Source organism: Agelaius tricolor, unplaced genomic scaffold (genome assembly GCF_023055355.1).
Source record: "Agelaius tricolor isolate 1412-34295 unplaced genomic scaffold, bAgeTri1.0.p SCAF_2, whole genome shotgun sequence".
Classification (NCBI taxonomy): domain Eukaryota; kingdom Metazoa; phylum Chordata; class Aves; order Passeriformes; family Icteridae; genus Agelaius; species Agelaius tricolor.
Window position 1 is genome coordinate 74,655,963 of NW_027269262.1, and position 20,918 is coordinate 74,676,880.

A 20,918-nucleotide genomic window follows, 5' to 3' on the forward strand; every position below is an offset into this window, starting at 1 on the left:
ACAAAGACAAACCCCATCAGTTTTTCCAGCTGGATCAGGAAGCTCCCCGATCTAGTCACTGGATGGCAACACAATAAATGGATGTGAAATGATGTAGCACAGTTTAGGCCAGAAGTCCACTAAGCAGCTAATTATGGCTCCCACTGTCAGTGCAGGGACAGGATTTAGCTTCATCAATCCAGCCAAAGGCCAGCTTGTGAGAACAACAAGCTGAGATGGTCACTTATACACATGCAAAAGTAGCACGCTTGGAGCAGATGACAGTGAGGTGATGCTGCAGGTAAAGGTTTTGACCAGAAGTAGATTACACCCTGGGCTAAGATGTCTGTGTCAAAAGCAGAAGAATTAGAAAAACCAGACAGTTTTGTTGCTATTTTTCAGACAGAAAGCTGAAAAAAGGAATAGAGGAAAGAAAGGGGCATAAAAAAATCTAATAACTTTATTAACTACATATTTTTTTCAAAGACTAGAGATTACAGAAGCAGTTTTTGCAAATACATTTCTATATCTTCCTCTGAGACTATGACACAATAAGTCTCATGGTCCATCAATACACTGCCTTGCAGTTCAACTTGCATTTTTCTGCACAAATGCTTTCTGGGTGGCTTCACCCTTTGACTGTTTCTATACAGAAGATCAAGTAAATCAAGCTTGAAAGGCTGAAGTGGCCTGATCAGAAAGCTCGCAAAAGCAAGAGAGTAGCTGCTATTATACAAACTACTTCATTGCTGCAATTTTACATCAGTGTGAAGCTTAGACACTGGATTCTGTAGTTACCTAAGAAAGTGGCTTATTCTGTCTAACCAACACCTCATTTTAGTGCATTGCTAGGAGAGCAACATCATCTCCACACTGCTCCAGAGAGAAAACTGGCTCTGAGAGGCTTCCTGCAGGCTCTCAGTACTGCTACTAAAGCTTAAAGTAGCATGCATTTGAAGCCCTGGGAAATATACAAAGCAGCAGCCCTTAAGATGACTGGAGTAGTTAAAATCCTTTAAATTATGGCTTTCATAGGCTTTTTCATGGCTTTTACGTATTGCAGTGTGACATTCTGGACACAGCAAAGTGTAGCCACCTTCTCAGGGCAGCAAATGACAAAATATGTTGAGTATGGTGGTTATCTGAATAAAACACTATGATACCCACAAACCCTATCTCCTGGGGCTTGTTATCCTTACCTTCACTAAGGAAGTCTAACTGCTGCGGCCTTTAAATGTAAATCCATTCTTTGGACACTGTCCTGGCCACATCATTAGTGTGTACAAGTCCATCCTCTGCTGCATACTACAAACACAAGTTGAGATAGAAGCAATCAGAAGCCAAACTAGTGCAGAAGAGAGCCAGCAGCTGGCTGGTGCAACCTTAACCTTTCCTAAAGTGCTGGGCAGTTACCAAAGCTCAGGCTGCAGAATTAGACATTCATAATGCTCTCACCACCATGGCATTAAGAGCAATTCAACAACAGAAACAACACTGGGGTAATCAGTTTTCCCTAACAACAACACGTTTGTACACACAGGATCTTGTTGAAGACCACTGTCCCCAGACTCTGGCAGCCCCAACTGACTGACCTCAAGAGAGTGTCTCCAGGGACAAACACCTCCTGCACAGCCACACATGCCCAAAGTCTCTGAAGGAAAAGTTAACACGCTCACTACTAAATAGATTACATAGACCACTCACCCCTAAAGGTGTGCTGAAGGCTGTCACTGGCTTCTCCTATTTACTCAATAATTTTGTGAAAGTAAAAAAAAATTAAGAACTCACTCCTCCAAGAGCTCATACTTGCTCAAAGCTACCTCAATAATTTTCCTTTATCTCCTGAGCATGGCATCAAGCACCTAACCATGTCCATTGATATTTCAATGCTGTTCCTTAGATCTAGAATAACCTCTCCAAACCACACCAGAGAGATAGCTCTCAGATGACCTCCACTTCTGTGCTCCCAGCCCAAGACTATGAAAATATCATGAAAAAATTTCGACTGGGCTCTATCAGTCTTCCCTTTGTGTCCTTACATTGATGGTTCAATCCTTAGCTAAGCTGGTATTCATGAAGACTAAGTTTAGCCCAAAGGCTACTGGCCTAAGATGCTTTGTGGAGTCCTCCTCCCTCCACATGAGTCCTACAGTGAGTCTGAGCCTATATTGCACCTCCCTAAATTGAAGCTCATCTTCTTAAGTGCCTCTGTAGCTTCCAAGTCCAGTAGGCACATTTGCCCCCAAGCATATGTCCTCACTAGTTTTCAGTCTTGACCTCACCGAGTTCTCATTATTTGCAAAGCCCTGAGTCATCTTTATGCAGCAGAGTATGGAAGGGAAGAGTTTCATCACAGCAGGTAACAAGTAAATCCAGCAGCCAAGCCATTCCTGGACATAATATAGAGATGTTTATAGCCTCCCTGCAGAGAAACCTCTTCAAGGTGTTTCAGGAAGTGAATGAAACTGACTGAGGTTTAACACTGCTGCTTCTACAGGGAACAGCTATCCATGCTTAGAAAGAAAGCTGCTTTTCCTTTTTCCACAGGAACTGCTTATGATACTTGTTTATCCCCACAACTGTGTTCCTGGGTACCTTTGTGACAACATCTTCACTGGTGGTTCCACTAGATAGCAGAGATAGCTGGTGCCAAGGACAACACTTGCAATCATTTTTGTCAATTTTGAGCCTATTGTTGGAAGGTAAGACTTGATGCTGTAGAGAACCATCTTGATACAAACTTATCACAACACCTCTCACTAATCATTTCCTGCGTGCCTTTTCTGTTACATTAGTAGTCATACAAATCCCTAAAAAACTACCACAGTCAATACAACTTGCACTACTCAGATTCTCAAACATAATACCCAGGGGTCAGCTTATGACACTAATGAAGCCAAAAATAAGTCTTCCCCACCAGTGCAGCATTCAGCTTTAGAAATTACAGCCATCACATGCTGTCTCCAACCTTTTTTTTTTTAATGTAGCTGTAGAGTAAGGACATGAATACATGGCAGATATGCCCATCCACAGTTTGGATGCAAGCTCTAGGTCAGTATCTGCCAAATTCATCTGGGGATGGAGCTCCTCACAGCTGCCAGCAAGGCAGCATTTGCTTCCATTTACTTATGGTTCATAGACTGTTTAGACACAGCATCTTTTGTGGTCAATGGCAACTGCCAGATTTTAAAGGTTAGGGCCACAAAGGGACAGGCTTGTCTTGTTTGAAAGCAATATTAATGCCACAATAATACAATTTATTCTGGAGTAATAAAGAAAAATCTTTTATTATGCCCAAAATATTCAATCTGTAGGTGTTGGAAACTTTGATATTCTTTTTCCAGTCTTTGATACCCTTTCGCAAAGGCTAAGGGTGCTACCTGCTCTGACTCCTTAAGAGAAGATAACATATGAACTGTCCCCAGCCAATTCTATGTTCACCAGCCTGAGGGATGACAACCTCCCAGAGGAACAGCAGGAAGTGACTTAGAGTGGTCATGTCTCCAGATGGAAGTCAATAGAAGACACATGAAAACAGTGAAAAGTGTCTAGGCAGGCATACAAGACAAGTATTCCAGCCTATATTCTCTAATCAAACAAGCCTCAGGAACAAATACTTGCATGTTTTACATCAGGCCAGATAGAATTTCTACAGTTGTTCTTAGTAGGTGTATATCACTATATAATGATGCAGTGTAAGAACTTGAATTCTTTTTATATCCATTTAGTTCTTGAAATCAAATATGATATGAAGCGTTTCCCAATGCAAACCTTTTTTCCTTATGAACTGATCCCTCTTCTTGAATCTCATCAACAGGCGGATTGGATTTTTTCCAATCAGTATTTCTGAGATTGTTGTATTCTCCAAAGAATCTCAAAATAAAGCAATTAAGTTTCAGAAATCAGTTTTGGATGCAAGAAGTTCTCACATGTTCTAAAGGTTGATATTGGCATTCAAGCAGCATTTTTACACCTCAAGGGATCCCAAATATTCATCACTAAAATATTATGTGGAAACATTGAGGTTCGCTGTCTCTCCTGATTCGCTAACAAGTTTTTCCATTATACATTTGGTTAACAGATCCAATATCCAGAAGGAAGCTGTTTATATTACAAGTGGGTGTGAGTTGCAAGCAGTCAGCATACATAACCAAGCAGCTTTTCAGATCTCTGCCAAGTATCTTGCAGGTCCATCAAGAGAACCACAAACATATCCAGCACTATTTGCACATAGGAACAAATATGTGCATAGACACCATCTAGAGGTTTCAGCTCTCTCCCTGCAGATTTTCTATCCCTATTTTTCCTTTTTTTTGTGGAGTCCTCTGTAGTCCTGAAAGTTTTTTGTTTGTGAAGTATATTAACTATTGTCTGCTTTGTGACAAATACTGACAATATCCTTTCATCAAGCTACTGATTAGCAGCTTCTATTAATTTCAGGACTGTAAGGCAGGTCCTGATTGCAAATTTGTCTTACTTTATACCCCTTACTCTAATACTCAGAGAAGCACTAGCAGTGAAAGAGAACTTGTCAGACTCATCCAGTAGTGTTTCAAGATTAAGTTATTTCCCCTCTTTTCAAGGCCTAGGAAGCTCAGCAGACCCAGAGTACCTCTGCAGCACCTCAAAGCGAGATCCTCTGATGGAAGCCAGCAGGAGGAACAGAAAACGTAAAGGACACACATTACCAAGTAGCCTTCAGAAAAACTCAAAATTTGACAGATGATCCCAGACTTCAGTGAAGAGCAGATCATTTCAGAAACTGGTAGGAATTTTCAAATACTCCTTGGGCTGGTATGGGGCATTATTAGAATGTGCACATATACACAAGCTTACAGCATTATGCCTATAGTGTTCACTACTGGAAAGAAGCCCATGAAGAAATGCAGCTTCAGTATAAAGCTTTTTTGGAAGTGGTTCATACAAAAGTAAATAGTAAATTTTGTGGTATAATCACCAAAGTTGAAAGTTTTAACATGCTACTTTGTTCACAAAAACTAACAAGACGTGTTACTAGCAAAAGTATTTACACAGCCTGTTCCAAGATTGGAATGTTTATCCACATTTAAAGAAAGAAAGGCTGTATAACTTGACAAATAGTGGAAGTAGGAACACTAAACTAGGTCACCTGTTAATCAAACAGAAACATTTAGATCCCTGTGACTATATAATCATGGAGGAATATTACAGATGGTATACTCAACAAGGCAGACTTTTTAAAATTAAAAACCAAAAAACTTTCAGGTCCAAGGAGTCTTATTCCAAGATCAACCCAGCTCTATCCTTGGAAATATCCTCCTTCAAAAAACCCTCCTTCCACCTATCCCTGGAAACAAAGCTCCTTCAATACAGATACCTTCCCCACATTTAACCAGATAACCTGCTGCCCCCTCTGCCTACTGAAATCAACTTCCCAGCTGGATAAGGCCATGGTAGCATGACAGCAATAAGCAGGGGGAATGGATCCAGAAGCTCTGCCACAGAAGACTGCAATTGTCTGCCCTGGGTAGTGCTGGAACTTCCAACACAGCCCTGTTAAGGCTGCCTCTGAGTAAAGTGAAGCACCCAGCAATGTACCTTGGTGCCATGAATAACCCAAGATCATTGCAAGTGTTTTAAAAAGCCACCTGCATGGATGACATACATGCCTTCAGGCACAACAGGCAGATCTTCTCTCCCACCACTGAACTATGTTGTAAATAGACAAAAGGAAAAACTATACTCATACTGATCTCTGCAGCAAGCTTGCACAATGCTGCTGTAACAATTAATCCCTCATACAAATCCAGTTGTTTTACTAGTTAACACAGGAACAGTCAGAAGATGACAGTAAGAGCTGGTACCTGAAAATCAAGTCATTGAGTATATTAAGGAAACAAAAGGCAGAAGTCCCCACCAGTCTCCATGGCAGCATTTTGTGTGGTGGGCTGAGTAAAAACTTGGACACTGCTACCAGCCAGAACATTTTAACAGATGTACCAGCCTTGAAGAAAGGTGGGGTTTGTTTGGTTTGGTTTAATTTAAATAATTTTGCTGTCCTGATATCCAGATAGCTGTTGATCAGAGCATTACTGTTCTGCTGCTTTCACCCACCATGGCAGTTTTACTAATTAAAACCTACAAATGAAGGGATAATGACAGCCTATGGAGGCATGCAACAATTAGTCTTCCCTGCTAAGGCACTCCTCCTCCAATGAAATATGGTAGTAGTTAGGCATCCCTGCTGTTCTAATCCTTGGCAAGCTACATTTATTTTGAAAGAGAGTAATTAAGTGTCCCCCCAAACAATCATTCTGGTGACAAATTTGTGACATGAACTAAAGAGTTAAGGTTATTTTGACAAATTTATGATGGAGAGCAGCTCAATAGAACAAGGACAGGTAATGAAGAGTCCCAAATTCAGACATTTAATTTAAAACACTTCAACTACATTTATAGGACAGCAACTAAAAGCCACCAATAAGCTTTTATATCCAGTGAGTCCATCACTGCAGATGTGATTTCATGCAATCAAAGGTGACATACTTAGCATAAAAATAATAATAAAAACAAAATCACAAGAGTTTAAAAGATGTGGTCCAGAGTGTTGATGTGATGCTGTGAGTACAACTAAAAGAGGTTTTGTTTCTGGTTGCTGCTGTTCTCCATCTGTGACAGAACTCCCAGGCTAAATACACATATGGTTGTTTCCTAACCCAGTTCTGTCAAGTGATGCTGGTTAGCCAGACACAGAGATATGTAAACAAAGCTGCTGGCAGCAGCTCTGAATGGTATCGCCCACTTGTTCCTAGGTTTGCCAGTTTTGAATTCCCTGTAACTTAATTGCGCTTCAACAGGAATCTGAGCAATAACCAAGGTTAGAAAAGACTCACTTGTTTCCCATGATGATCATTAAGGAGAATCTGATTCATCACAGAGAACAAGTGAGACTTTTTTCTAACCTTGATTATTGCTCAGATTGCTCATTTTACTTTTACACATACATCTGCATGTATGCATACATAAATATTAGTGCTATATGTATGTTGCATATGTATATACTCCTACAAGGTTATAATGTATGTACTCCTACAAGGTATAATGAGAAAACCCATACCTTATCCAGAGCTGGAAGGGACATAAGCAGACATGAGAACACTAAGACATTACCCTGTATTTCCCTGTGCAGCAAGTGTCAGAATCATACCTTTATCACATAAAAAGGCCTTTTAACTCAAACCACTGCAATGGAGAGAACTGTACACACTGGCCCAACAGGGAGATAACCCCAGCTTAGCCACTATTAGACAAACACACTGGAACAGACCACACTCTTGAACAGTACCTGTATCTCTCAAGACAAGTCCCACAAAGGTGTGAACAAACAAATTTACCTACCCACCTTGGCTCAACAGCACAAGAATTTACCATAGGGGACAGAACACAAGAATGCTTTTCCACTTATTTTGAGTTCAAGGACTTCCTGAGCCAGGTGTGGTTTCTGTGTATTCACTAACTCACAATGAGTTTCCTGCCATGGAATTTAACCAGTTTGTTTGAACCTACACCAGGTTTCAGTTTCCATATCATGTTTTGGCTATGAATCCTACAATTAAGAATCTCCTCTTTCCACTATGCTATTTAAAATACTTTTTTACTTTTTAAAAACATAAATGTATTACTACATGTATGGATTTTGACAGATACTTTTGAGGCTTTGAAGGCACTGCTTAAAAGTGATAAAAATGGCATCAGAACTTAATAAATACAATAAGATTCAACTTTGTTTTAAAACTGTTTACCCTGTAGCAATAGCTTTCAAGTTTGTATACAGTAATAGTTTCTATAGGATGTGTTAGCAGTTGCCAAGTAATGCAGTTATTTCCAATGTACCTACAGCACCTAGTACACCTAGAATTAGATAAAGAAAACCTCCTCCTTCCCATGAATCCTATTGTTCTTTCTTTCTTAAAAGCTTGGGACTAGGCAGAGAGCAAGACCACTGATTTGCTGTCAGAACATGTTGCCAGATATAATTACAAACTGAACAGTGATATCAAAGACTCACAGATCCTGAATAACTTGCTCTCCCTCCTTTTCATTAGGAGTTCACTAAAGCTATTTTAATAGCTTAGAAGGCATCCATTTCTTTACACCACTGGTGGTTTCATCACTAAAGCTGTAAGAGCATTAAGACAAGTCTGAGAGTTTCAGGATATCTGATAGGTACTGAAAACCAAACAAACATCTTCTACCTTTCCACCATTTAAGTTGATTTCTGTGCAGAAAATGGAGTTGGACCATTATAAAGCAACTTGACCTTGTAAAACACAAGTTGTAGAAGCTTTTGGCAGAAGAAGTTTCCTTATTTCCATAAATATTCACCAGTTAGATTTATGAACCATTGTCTGATCATTACCTACCAGCTCTATATTACTTTTCCTGGATGTGCTTTTAAATGGAACACTTAGTACAGAGGATACCCCATTCTTTCCTGCTGCACATACTTAATTTTTTACTTAAACTTCAGAACCAGAAAACTACATTTAGGAGAGTTCTGATTGCTACTTCAAATGGACTCAATTATTTTTTGCACTCTGAACCAAGCACGGGAACTTGCCTGAAAAGCAGTAAGTATTAAAGAAGGATAAAAAACAAAAAAGAGAAACAAACAAAAAAAACCAAACCCAAACCAAAACAAAACCAACCCAAAAAAACCAAGTCAAAAACATCCTCTACAAAGAATCACTACATCTATTGGAGTATATACAAATTGTCTGTAGATCAAACATTCTGGATAGAAAAGCAATACCTAAACACTGAATCTCACAACAAAGAAGCCAACTTGAGTCCAGAAAATTTTCCTTATTTTCTTTAAAAGGGCAGTATTTGTAATTGGCAGAGAAGTTATGTAATAATGGTTTCCTAAAAACAGTGAACAACTGCCAGTTAGACAAGACTATAAAAAGGATATTTTGGGGCTTGGGACTGATTGGTCTGTGACCAACATCCATGCCCAGCCTAAGCAGCCAGTGATGAGACTCATGTGGGAACTCCCTCAGTGAGAAATCACTAGGGCCTGACATTTAGCCTGCAGTGACTAGTCTATTCTTATCTTAATAAGTGTGTCAGTAACCACAGACTATTACTGCTACTATGTTTTCATGAAATATAGAACTGTTATTGAGAACCTTGTTTTATATTGCCAGTGCAAGTTTGAAATTTTATTTTTTCTTAATCTTACATTAACAAGGCTGAGTTTGGTAATATCATAACCATAAGACAGATATTGAAGGCATTATAGAAAGTAACTCATTAGTGAAAGAAACATTTTAATAAAAAACCACATCAGTCATTTCACAGACATATAGGTACAGTAATAAGAAAACCTTTGTTATCTTACAGGTATTGAAGTGCTCATATTGCTTAACAGCTTCCTAAGTAGCTATTTGGTCCCTGCTGCAGAGATAAAAAAAACTTGAGTTGTTGAGCAGATTTCCTAACAGAGAAATGGTTTATGGCTTAAAGGGAACGTGGCTCCTTCCAAGGCCTCATGACTGCAGAGGGCAACAGGTATCCAGAGATTTTGTTCTGTAGCAGGTAGCTAATACATTCAAAAGAATCAAAAGCCCTTTGTGAGAGGTGTTGATGTTGCAAGGACAGGAAGACCACATGCCTCTATATGCTTTACATGTGCATTCAGTACAATATGTAGTCATAGAAGTAAACAGTTTCCATCATAAAGGTCAAAAGTTATTTTGTTACAAACACAAAGAGGCAGTATTTCAGAAGTTGCTAAGGCAGACCCCAGTCCACCCACTCTAAGAGGGGCCAAGGGCTTCTTTATGGACATGGGAAAGCGTACTGCACATGTCAATTCCCACTGAGGGCATAACAAAATAAACTAGTGACTAGTAAGTTTGAGAGCAATGTTAGGTGAAACAAAAATAATAAAAAATACCCCACTTAAATGTGTGTCCTAGGTTAAAACAAACAAACACACTAACCAGCCCCCCTGCCTCCCAAACATTGCTACCTGCAATAACCTAAAACTTGGAGACAATCCCTAGTTATCCTGAAATTGTTTCCCTGAACAAGATACCAACAAGCTGTTTGTGGTACCACAAGTCCTTAGTAGAGCAGATAATGTTCTTTTGTGAGTTTTGTGCATTTGCTGGGAATAATTAAAAAAAAAAAATATAGACTTCTTTGTTGCTGCTTGGGTTCTCCTCTGCTTTACCTGGGGTAGTAAGCTGTGTAGTTCATGAAGAGCTGAGCCCCAGCAGGGTAGTAGGCTGTGGAAGGCTGGAGTGTTCGTGGGTTCAGAAGCATGGATGGCTGATACAGAGCAGCTTCTGTTGGCACAACGGCAGCAGGAGCTGGAAAGGAGTAGGCAGGGGGTGAAAGGCCTGCAGGGAGCAAATGGAAAATAGATTAGGACCTCTGAAATTCCAGAGCTAATACATACACACACAACTCCACAGTACATCGGGAACCTTCTCATCCTTGTTCACCACAGAAAAGAAATGTGAGCCACCAATGCAAGTGTGACTACAAAGTGTTACACTTAGCATCCAGTCTACAGAAAAGTCAAAAATACACCAAAAAATCACCTCTTGCTCTGGGAATAGGGTACCTTTCTGATACATAGGTCAGTTTTGCTTTCCTAGGCTCATATTTTAATGAAGTCTGCATTCAAGAGCTACAAGACTTCTGCACAGTAAGAAGTAAGTTCCTGTGACAAAGATCTGTTTAACATTCAACAAAACAGAGAAGACTTTCATCCTGGTACTGCTTATCCCTTAATTAATCAACAGCGGAGTGAGAAAAGGCATGGCTTTGCAGCTTAAAGTGTTAGCACTAAATGAAAAAAAAAAAACAAACACAACCAAAAACCAAAAGTGTACTTTGTGCTTTTTCAGCAAGATGTCAGGCCCTAAATGAATTCTCACTGATGAGAGTTCACCCTCCTCCTTTGCTTAATGCTTCTCCTCCCTATTTCCATGTAAGTGAACATAAAGCTTTAGATAAAGTAAGCCTTTAATTTTACTATTCAGAGTTACAGCCAGCATCTCACTGTATTGTAAAATGTGGAATGACAGGGCCAAAAGGCCTTATCTGAGGAATACATCACAGGCGTTTGTAATTGGAAATGGGAACACTGACCAGTGTGTTTCCAAAAGTTTGTAACTCTGCCCAAGAACCTGTCAGAGAAGCTGTCAGGTTGCAACCCATCTGGAACAGCCTTCACATACAGGACTATCTACTGCTGACCCATACTCAAGATACTTTTGTTGAAAGAAAAAAAACTCTCCCAAGGATTAGCTGAAGGTTTACTTGCACTCAAAAAAAACACCCCAAAGGAAGTTGGCTGCTGTATTGGCAGCTCTGACTAGCATGTAGAGGACTTTTCTGAAAAGATCTAGAACCAAAAAAATACACCTGCATAGAGAGACACAGAGAAAGCTACAACTTGACTACCTTCCCATTTATGATTTTGGAAACAAAGTATTATTTTTCCCATAGGCTCAGATTTATGTGGCACAGATGCCTTAGCAAGTTAGCTCTTAAGCTCCTGAAGTATTTCCCCCAAAAGTTTGCATAGAAGTCAGTGTTCACCCTAGTAGGTCTGAGAATCAAAATTTAAAAGGAAATACAAATTCCGCAATTCTCTGAGGCAGAAGCCATGTGTATTTCACTCCCACAAAGCCAACCTCCATTTCATATGAACAGCAAAAAGCAAAGGAAGAGTTCAGTCAGTTGCAGTTCAAAAGGCAAAACACATGATTAAGTCTCAAAGGGGAGCATTACCTATGCTTTCTCAAATTAAGTTTTGGAACTGAAAAGGGAAGGTCTCTTACTTGACATGCTCACCATGACAAAAAAAATATAAGTACAGATCAGTTAAAATACAAAAAGGTTCTTTAAGGTCTAGGTAGGGCTTAGAAATTACTTTTCAGAATCATCACTCACCCCAACCAATTAAAGTTTCAAGGAGGGGAGGGAAAATTTGCCACTGGAAAAGCAAAAGTAGTTCTTCAGTCATAGTAATTTACAACCAAAGGGAAAAATAATGATTGCAAGCTGGTGATGATTGAAGACAAAAGACCTTATTTTAACATCCCCATCTCATAATGCTACCCAAGAATAAGGACAAGAGTCAGCAAAGCAGCTCCAATACCTACCCACACACAGTGTAGAGCATAGTGCAAGACCCAAGCAAAACTTACATGGTAACTTACATGGTGGCGGGGACAAGCCATTTCGATTTAAAGTGCCCCCCATTAACACAAAGTTCATCTCTTCAGCAGAACATTGAAAGACTTCAACATATCTGTCCTTCATAGTCTTCTTATGACACTTCTGTGCAGCCAGGAAGGCTCGATCTGCAGATTTCATCTGAATGAAAGCATCTCCTGATGGACGTCCCTACAAACAAGGCAGACAAAAAAGAAATGTAGGTTCCATGAGGGAGAAGAACAGCAATAATTTGTGCTGTTATAAGTCTCTTCAGTCAAATATATTCATCTCCAAAGTCAAGTACAGCCAGTCATCCTGAGCACTCATCAGCATGTTTAAGCTCTCCTCTAAAGTTTTTCCCACTTGTGATAACTTGATTGTATTTATTCACCTGTTTTGATTAAGCTACATTGTAACTTGTTACATCTATATCTAAAAAAAAAAGACACCTATGGGAGAGACTGTAATTCAGTAGTACTTTGGTGCTTTGAGACCTGCTCTTGCAAATTTACTATGAATGCAGAATTGGAAGATCTAGTCCCCATTTATTACCTGTGATTTTTAATATTCATTATAAAAGTGCTCATTGCTAAACAATTTGTTTTATTTTCTGAAGACCAACATGGGCTGGGATGCTTTAGTAGAGTACTAACTAACCTAACATTTGGTATGAGCTTGCAGAGAGGAAAAAAAACATCTTTATATGTGTAAATGAGCGGGATACACCACTGGGAGGAGTTATTTTAGCCACATGCAGCTGCTGATTTGAAGTAGCCAAAACTAGAGAGAAATCTGAAGCTGGCTCTAACTCAAGCCATCTCATTTTGGAGCGGACAGCAACATTGTCAGCATCCTTTACACAGTCGTTTATGATTAGAGGATTGAAACCTGGGAACTTTGAGAAAGATAAAAACCTAGTAGTCAGGCAAAAGCAGTATTTGGGGAGAAAAAAAAAAGTCTGATAGCTTTGGGCAGAGCAAGAGTAGCAGACAGCCCTTAGGGTTATATGCATACACCTATTTCCTTATCCAGGTTCTTTAATTAGTGCTGTCAAGGGCTGATACTACTGTAAAGCATTACTTGTGCTTCAGTATTTGCACTTTTCTTAGTCTCTCCCAGCACTACACATTCATTACAGTTTTTTTAGCCTTGTCTAGGTCAAGTTTCCACAGACACAGGAATGTCTTTAGATAGACAAGTACTGAAATAACTACAGTCCCTTCTCCATCCCCATATTCCTGAAACACAGAAGTCCTACTTGGGACCAGGAAGTATTTTTTAGTTTTGGTTGACATTCAGCCTAAGCTAAATCAATTTTAGAACCATAATTTTTATACAGTTTTTTAATCAGCTTGTTCCATTGAACCTCTTGGAGCATCTCCATGGAGTTAAAGGATTCCTCCCCCTGAAGTCACAAGAATAGAAAGATAAAGATCACAAGAATGCACAATCCTTTGTCTAAAAGGTTTTCATAGAAATTGCTTCCATAAAACAATGGCAAAGATGTGACACTTTATACACATCAATGAGCTGTTAATCTTGGTGCTTAGCTGTGACTGTTTAAAGAAAGCAAGAACACAGGAAACCTTCTGACTTTTGACATGGGAATTCCTGTCTCTAGAAGGCTGCAGTCACATTTGTCCTCAAATATACTTGTGGCACATTGTTCAGCAAGGCAGGGACAAACCACTCCTTTGAGAGCTAACATTGCCCACTCTTGTGTTTTGATGGCACTTCTCACCAGGTACATCATGCACGCTGTTGAGCAAGACTCTTCACTTCAAGCCTCCCACAGCTCAGGATCATGGCTGCTATTCTGGGAGCACCAACCCCTCCAAGACTGGCTTAGCTTTCAGCACATGGGTCTCAGTGAAAGAAACTACTCTACAGCAAATGCAGCAGTCTGCACAGCAGGGTTCAAGTCATCTATTGCCAGCACACTTTAAGAGGAGAGCAGGAGGCACATTAATACAATTACTGCTAGTCCCAAAGGTGCTTCCCTATGAATATCATCATCAGGACTGTATTCACACGTACAAGCATTTGGCAGAGTGGCTAGAAACACGTTGCCTACCAACCTGGTGATTTAGAACCATGTGAACTCCATGGGTCCGAATATCTGTAGAAAACTCTCCCAGGAACTCCAGAATGTCCTCTATAGTAGCAGCATAGGGAAGACCACGCAAACGTATGCAGTCTCTGATGTTAGTGGGAGGCACAAATTGTTGAGGTAATACTGGAAGAATTGGAGGTGTTGGGAGAGGAATGAGAGGTGTGGAAGAGTACCTGTTCAGCACCTGTGCAAAACAAAAACAGATTACAGAAGCCTCCTTACTCATTCTTCAACCTAGAAGGAGTAAACACAACCCCAATGCCACCTGTTTTCACTCTGGGCAGTATTTTAAGATACAATGAGCTAGACAGAAATATTAACTGCAAAATATCTGATTTCTAAGCACTGTGTTGTGGTTTAAGCTCAGAATCTCTCAGACTTCTATAGTCATTCTATGATAAATAGTCATGCTATTGTTTAAAAAAAATTTGGGTTTTTTTTTCTTTAAAAACAGTTTTGTTTTGGGAAATTTACTTGAACAGATAATGCAAGTCTCAATAGAGATCTTAGAACATGAAACCTGTATATCTACAGTATTTTTATTATGCAACTATCCTAAAACATTCTACCATCTACAGAGTCACGATGACACTTCTACCCAAAAATACCTCCTCTGCAAACCTTTAGGAGAGTTTGGGAACTAGAAGCACATTTCACTACCACACATCTCTAACTGTGCCTGCCATAGTTCATTCAAGAAACATTAGGAGCATTACCAAGTCACAGTACCCATGATACACTTTGAGATTTCTTGTTAATAATTTTAACAGCAAAAACCCTGTCTGGTGAAAAGTTGCCTGAATATTCAATCCTGAATATTAACTACTGAATACTAACTACTCCTGAACTCTCTCTGAGCAAGATGAATATTTATTTGCATTCATACAGCTATCAGAAGGTTTTACTAAACAAAACCATATGAAAGTACTTGAGAAAAATGCAATGACAAGTGAGCACTGTGGGTCTGCCTTCTAATCACTAATGTCATCTTTTAAACAAAGCACTGAAATCTCTACATATTAGGGAGAACAGAGCTGCATAATTTCTTGGATGCAATGACACGGCTACAATTTGCATCACAGATAACTTCTAGGCATGACTCTAAAAGGTATCTACCTCTACTGAAGCTCTGCAAGTATTTTTGGAGCCTTTAACAGTCCACTCAGCTCTCCTCCCTTTCCCTGACAGCTTAGCTGCAATTAATGGTCCACCAAGCCCTGTTAATTCAGACTCATCACTTTGAAACTCCTATCACCCTCTGCCAGGTAGCCTGTGCATCTGCAGAAGATGGCAGAGATCTGCCCTTAAAGACAATTTGTAGAATTCTTCAGATACATTACACTGGAGAGGACCACTGTATCAAAAGGCTTTGCTTTTTTGTGTCACTGACTAAAGATAAACCTTTTAGCTCAAGATTTGTTGCTAAACACTCCTGAATAGATAATCACTGGACATAGTCAAATTCAGAATATATAGTGTGAAGCACAAGACCCACATCTACATTTTACAGAGCTATTGGAAGCCAAAATCCCAAAGGTTTGTATATGATTGAGAACGCCCCTATACCGTAAGATCTTACATTTCAAGGGAGCAAAGTCTCCACAGAAATTCAGACAATACTCATTTCAGCAAGAGTCAAGAGTGAGAAAAGGTAAAAGAAGGTTTCAAGTCAAGGCCCAGGATGATTTGCTTTCTCTACTGCCAGCACAGAAGTTTGGACTACAAAAAGCCAACATTTGAAAGGTTTGCACCTACCTGCTGAACTTCTGCTGCAGTGCTCCGGAAGAGTTCAATGTACCTTTTCCCCAGCAAATCCTTGTGCTTTTTCAGTGCATTTTGTGCATATTCCTCACAAGCAAACAAGACAAAGGCATCTCCTGTTGGCCTGCTGTCAGGGTAAGTGACAAACAGGACTCCCTCCTTTCCTCCTGTTACAGGGCAGTGCTGGCCAAAGAAAGTCAGCACTTCTTCTGTTGTTACATTGAAAGGAAGACCTCGCATCCTGACAATCACTTGGTTTTCTTTTGACAAGAACTGTGCAACCTCATTGGAAGTACCTTTAACAAGAAAAAGTACAGAAGCACTTCAGTCTAGTATATAAAAATCATGCTACCCCATCATTTAGAGGAGATTGATGTTTATTAAAAGGAAAAATAGGAAGTACTTGCAACATTCAAAGCTCAAGGAAAGCAAAATCTGTCAATCTCCTGTGTGAGTGGGACCTGTGCTAGTGTTCCACTTGTCTAACTGTGGAATACCTCTGGAATGCTCTGGAGCCATAATATATGGCAACCAAGTCACCAGATCATTGTTCTGGGAAAGAAAGCTGGAAGAGCAGGTTGAAAACAGCTCAGGGATTTCATCCTATATCAACAGAACTGTCAAAGTCTGACAATTGTACTTTCAGTACCTTCAAAAGACCAGTGATGCTAATAACACAACCTTATTCAAAGGTAGCTGCTAACCAAATTCATATCTTAATACAGTCCTTTCACTTACAGCTCTCTTATTCTGCAGAGTTTGGTTGTACCAGACACACCATTCTTCATGAATGTCACTGTGCAACATCTTTCCTTGTCTTTCCAAACCTATCAGTTAGCTATGGAGTTGACAGCTTAACAGCATCTCCCACTCTGTAGCCTTAAGCTCAGATCTCCAGTTAGTCACTTACAAACCTCAGCCCAAATCTCAGTCAGGAAGCAAAGAGGAACTTAAAGTAGTATTGCAGATAAAACAGCTCACTGGCTCTTAATTCAAATTTTGTATGCTTGCAGACAAAGGGGAAGAAAAAGAGATTAAGAGAGAGCTTGAAGAGCAAATTTTGCAGCCTCTCAATTATCAGCAAATATTTCAAGATTCCCCTTAAATAAGTATCTCCCCTAAATCCTCCCCATTAAGTCTGAGGCAAAGATTTGATTTGACGAAAATCAGTTCCATAAATCCCTTGTATTTACACTGTGATATCTGTTTGTTTTTACATGCATGCCTCCACAGCAACAGCAGTTACATTGTTTTGAAAAACTACTCTGGTTTCATTTTTTCAGCAATCAATAGCATTTAGATTCCCACTATCATGAAGATGACCTAACAAATTAAGTTCATATACAAGATCACTTTGCCCAATCAAATCCTGATCGACAGGCTGCTTGAAAATGGCAAGAATGTGGAAGAGAGGCAGACAGATCATGGACCATCTTGGACTGCTGCTAGCAGAATACATAATAATCAATACACCAGCCAACTTCTTGTTCAAAGACAGGAAAAGGGGCCACATTCAACAGGAGCATTTTGCAGCCAAAAGTTAGAGATGCTGATGGAACAAAGCATCCCTTTTCATCCCCTCAAAATTACCTCCTGCAATTTTAAGGAAGTCTTCACCTGTTGCCTTGTATACCTAAAGGAAAAAAAAGGAACACGTGATTGGCATGTAATTTGCATTCGTTTCAAGAAGAGGATTTCAAAGCCCACCATGTCACCCACCTCTATGTATCGGTTCCCCATGTGATGCTTGTGCCTTTGTAGTGCTAGATCTCTGTGCTCTTCGCTCACGAACCTCACAAGAGCCTCCCCATTCCTCCTACCTTGGGCATTGAGACAGAGCGCAGCACCTCCTCTGCAAGATTTAAATCAAGAGATGAAACTCCATGACCTATGCAGCTGAAGAGCCACAAAGGTACAAGTAAATTCTTTACTACTCACTTGGCAATATTTAGACCTTTGAAGAACCTTGCTATGTCCTGGTCAGATGACTGCCATGGCAATCCTCTTGCTCGGATAACAGCATTGTCATCCACAAGTTCCATCTTGCTGCTGCAGGCACAGAAAGAAGTGGTAATGCAGAGACATCTGCCATACACCAACCTGCCTGCTTGTCATTTATACTGCAGGAACAGGCTTCTGTCCCTGCTCCATGTCTGCTGGATAGCAATGCCAAGGCAGTGAGACCCAAGTGCCACCAACAATTGAAAGCCACTGTACAAGTCTCTCCAAGGGACAGTTTGCTTTAAGTTGCCCCTTTCCAAGTTCGCCTTTCATGCTTTACCACGTTTACTCTTTGAGCTGTCATCTCTTCAATCATATTCCCAGTTAATTTCCCTTTCCTGACATCATTTGCGCTTCTCCATTATCTGAAGAGGGTTACTGGTATAAAAACCAAGTACCTGCAGTTCCAATCTAGCTAGGTAGACATTGAAGCAGAACAATTAGATATAACAGACATTACTGCTTATTATTTCTACTGTGACAGTGTATTGGAACCAGTCACAAGCCAAGACCAAATCTGTTCAGGGCTGTACACAGCACACAGAGGACTCTGGCCTGAAGAGTCAAGGGGCCATCACTGTGCTACTAGAGACTAACATAGCTAAAGGCTACATTGGCTGCTTAGCATGGGAATAGCTTAGCCACAGAAAGCCAGGTTTAATTGGTCATTACTACAGTCCCTTTTGTTCCCCTATTTCTTGAAAGTGTCAAGTTCAACAAAACCTCACAGCTACCCAAGCCTGCCTTTCTGGTTATCACAGGAACAGCTTTTTTGCACGGAAGAGCTTAAGTGATTGATTAAGTAGATGAAGTGTTGTTCAGTAGTAGAGGACTCTCACATACAAAAGGGCTGTGGTATGCCTGGTGGGTCATGTTTCTCACTCACATTTTAATTTCTCAGGTGGTCTTTCTGTAGATGTCTGTCTCAAACTGTTCCCCTTTGCCTCCGAGTTCTGTACTTCTCATTATCTCAAATAAAATGTGAACCTTCCACTTCATCCCAGAATTTTGTTAGTGAAAAGGGAAAAGCTTATAACAAGTCTGAACATAGCCTCTGAGCTAATCTCTCTGGATACTGTCTATGAATGTTGCATTTTTTCTTACTTTTGACTCAAAAGTATAAGCATCATCTACTGTTATGACAGATCCTTAATCTGAAAGAGGGAAGTGTTTGTGTAAGATGGGAGTATAAATAAGGTCAGTTTAACACAAGTATCTTGTGATATTGCAGAGAAATCATTGAGAAAACTACTGAGAAAAATCTGTATTTACACACAGAAAAAAGGCAGTTATACGAAAAAAAAAAAGCCCATAATCAACTACCCAAGCAACAAAGCAGGCAACAAAAGCAGATAAAGCTTTATGTTTAAAACATATTTGGGAATAAGAATCACCATAGATTAAACTGAGTGGTAGCACAGTACTCCTGGCACGATATCTTTATGAAAGTGTTTCTTCCCTATTAAAAAAAATCTGTATATGCAGTACCTGTGTAGTAAATTGCAGGAAGAGTGCAATAGCTAGTAACTAATAGGGTTATTTCTGAAACACTACTTATTCTTTGTTAATAGCACAACACACTTAGTACCCATCATAAGCACTTATTAGCAGAACACAGAACTCTCCGAAGCTAACTGAACTCTCCGAGGCAACACTGAAGCCTAACAAAAAAACAGGTTTGCATCTGATCATAGATTGCCTGTTCCCTTTCCCACTTGAAGATCTAATCAATTCCCCTAGCAGTGGGAAGGTAAATAAGTATAATGGTAACAGCTATCAGCAAATTAGGAAGAGAGAAGTACAGCTGATCTAAACAGTAACCTTAAAGTGGTGGGGGTTGAAACATGTGCAACAAGAAGAGGGACGAAGTACTTACCAAGGCCCACTTTCAAATTTGTAGTTCACCCTTTCTGGATCTGAAAATCTGTGATCTATGAAACAGAGCACAAGTTATTTCCTATTTTGTCAATGTACAGGACAGGCAGCAAAACCAAAGAAGGAACAAAGAAAACTCATTCATCATAATCACTTACTGTATGGTTCAGATATTAATGTTAAAATAATATTCCCCATATCTTCAACTTGAGAGGCTCCATAGGGAAATGCTGGACTGCTCTTGTCAAGATTTAAATCTTTTTGCTGGAGTTAAGTCAATCATCACCAAACAGATTTCTAATTGGTTCCCTGCTACAGCAACACTTCCATGTTGTCCTTGTATGTTGCTTCTCAGGGGAAGATTTAATCCATCTTCCTGCTGGGATACATTAGCTGTTCTGCCTTGGCCTCTAGTTACTGCCACCTGTGGGAGTGCAAGGTCACTAGAGAAAGCATCTGGGGACAGGAGACCCCATAATAAGGACATGTATTTAAAATGTATGTTTGACAGATACACTGATGCATGTGGAAGAGACTGGAGCCCTGTGCTCTTTAATTAACATCCTCTTTAATCTTCAGGGGAAGATTTGGGGCAGGAGAAGAAGCAAACAATCAACTAAAAGCTCCAGAAATGGAGGGATATACCACGTACTTTTTGACCAGGTAAATCCCAAAGCAGAGCAAGTATCTCACCACTTCAACAAAATTCATAAGTGACACCTTGTCTAAACCTTGCCTATTAGAAGTTATAACCCAAGTTTTGTGCTGTTGCACACAAGCATTTTGAGAATCTGGTTAGAGTCACCAGTCATGTGTTTTGTCAAGAGGTAAAACAGAGCCCCACAACCCATAGCTTCAGTCCAAAGGATTTTGGAAATGACTGCAGGAAGCATCCTGTCCCAGGAAGGCCTTAGAAAGACTATTTTTGTTTCAGACAACTGTAAACAGTTTACTATGGTATCTCCTGTTT

General features: G+C 39.9%; 1 protein-coding gene across 2 annotated transcripts in view; it reads right to left on the reverse strand.

Annotated features, from left to right (window-relative positions):
- Positions 1 to 1,193: 1,193 nt before the first annotated feature.
- ESRP1 (epithelial splicing regulatory protein 1) overlaps positions 1,194 to 20,918 on the reverse strand; it is a 30,178-nt gene continuing 10,453 nt past the window's right edge. The window contains exons 5-14 of one of the 2 annotated variants that reach the window (XM_071449396.1): positions 20,107 to 20,205; positions 19,950 to 20,004; positions 18,011 to 18,121; positions 17,792 to 17,924; positions 17,663 to 17,705; positions 16,067 to 16,368; positions 14,277 to 14,495; positions 12,189 to 12,387; positions 10,199 to 10,367; positions 1,194 to 1,284 (exon numbers count right to left, since the gene is read on the reverse strand). In XM_071449396.1, the coding sequence (XP_071305497.1) occupies positions 1,194 to 1,284; positions 10,199 to 10,367; positions 12,189 to 12,387; positions 14,277 to 14,495; positions 16,067 to 16,368; positions 17,663 to 17,705; positions 17,792 to 17,924; positions 18,011 to 18,121; positions 19,950 to 20,004; positions 20,107 to 20,205 (1,421 nt within the window). Of the gene's footprint in view, positions 1,285 to 9,328; positions 10,368 to 12,188; positions 12,388 to 14,276; positions 14,496 to 16,066; positions 16,369 to 17,662; positions 17,706 to 17,791; positions 17,925 to 18,010; positions 18,122 to 19,949; positions 20,005 to 20,106; positions 20,206 to 20,918 lie in introns of those variants that run through there. The other variant, XM_071449405.1, reaches the window with a different exon arrangement.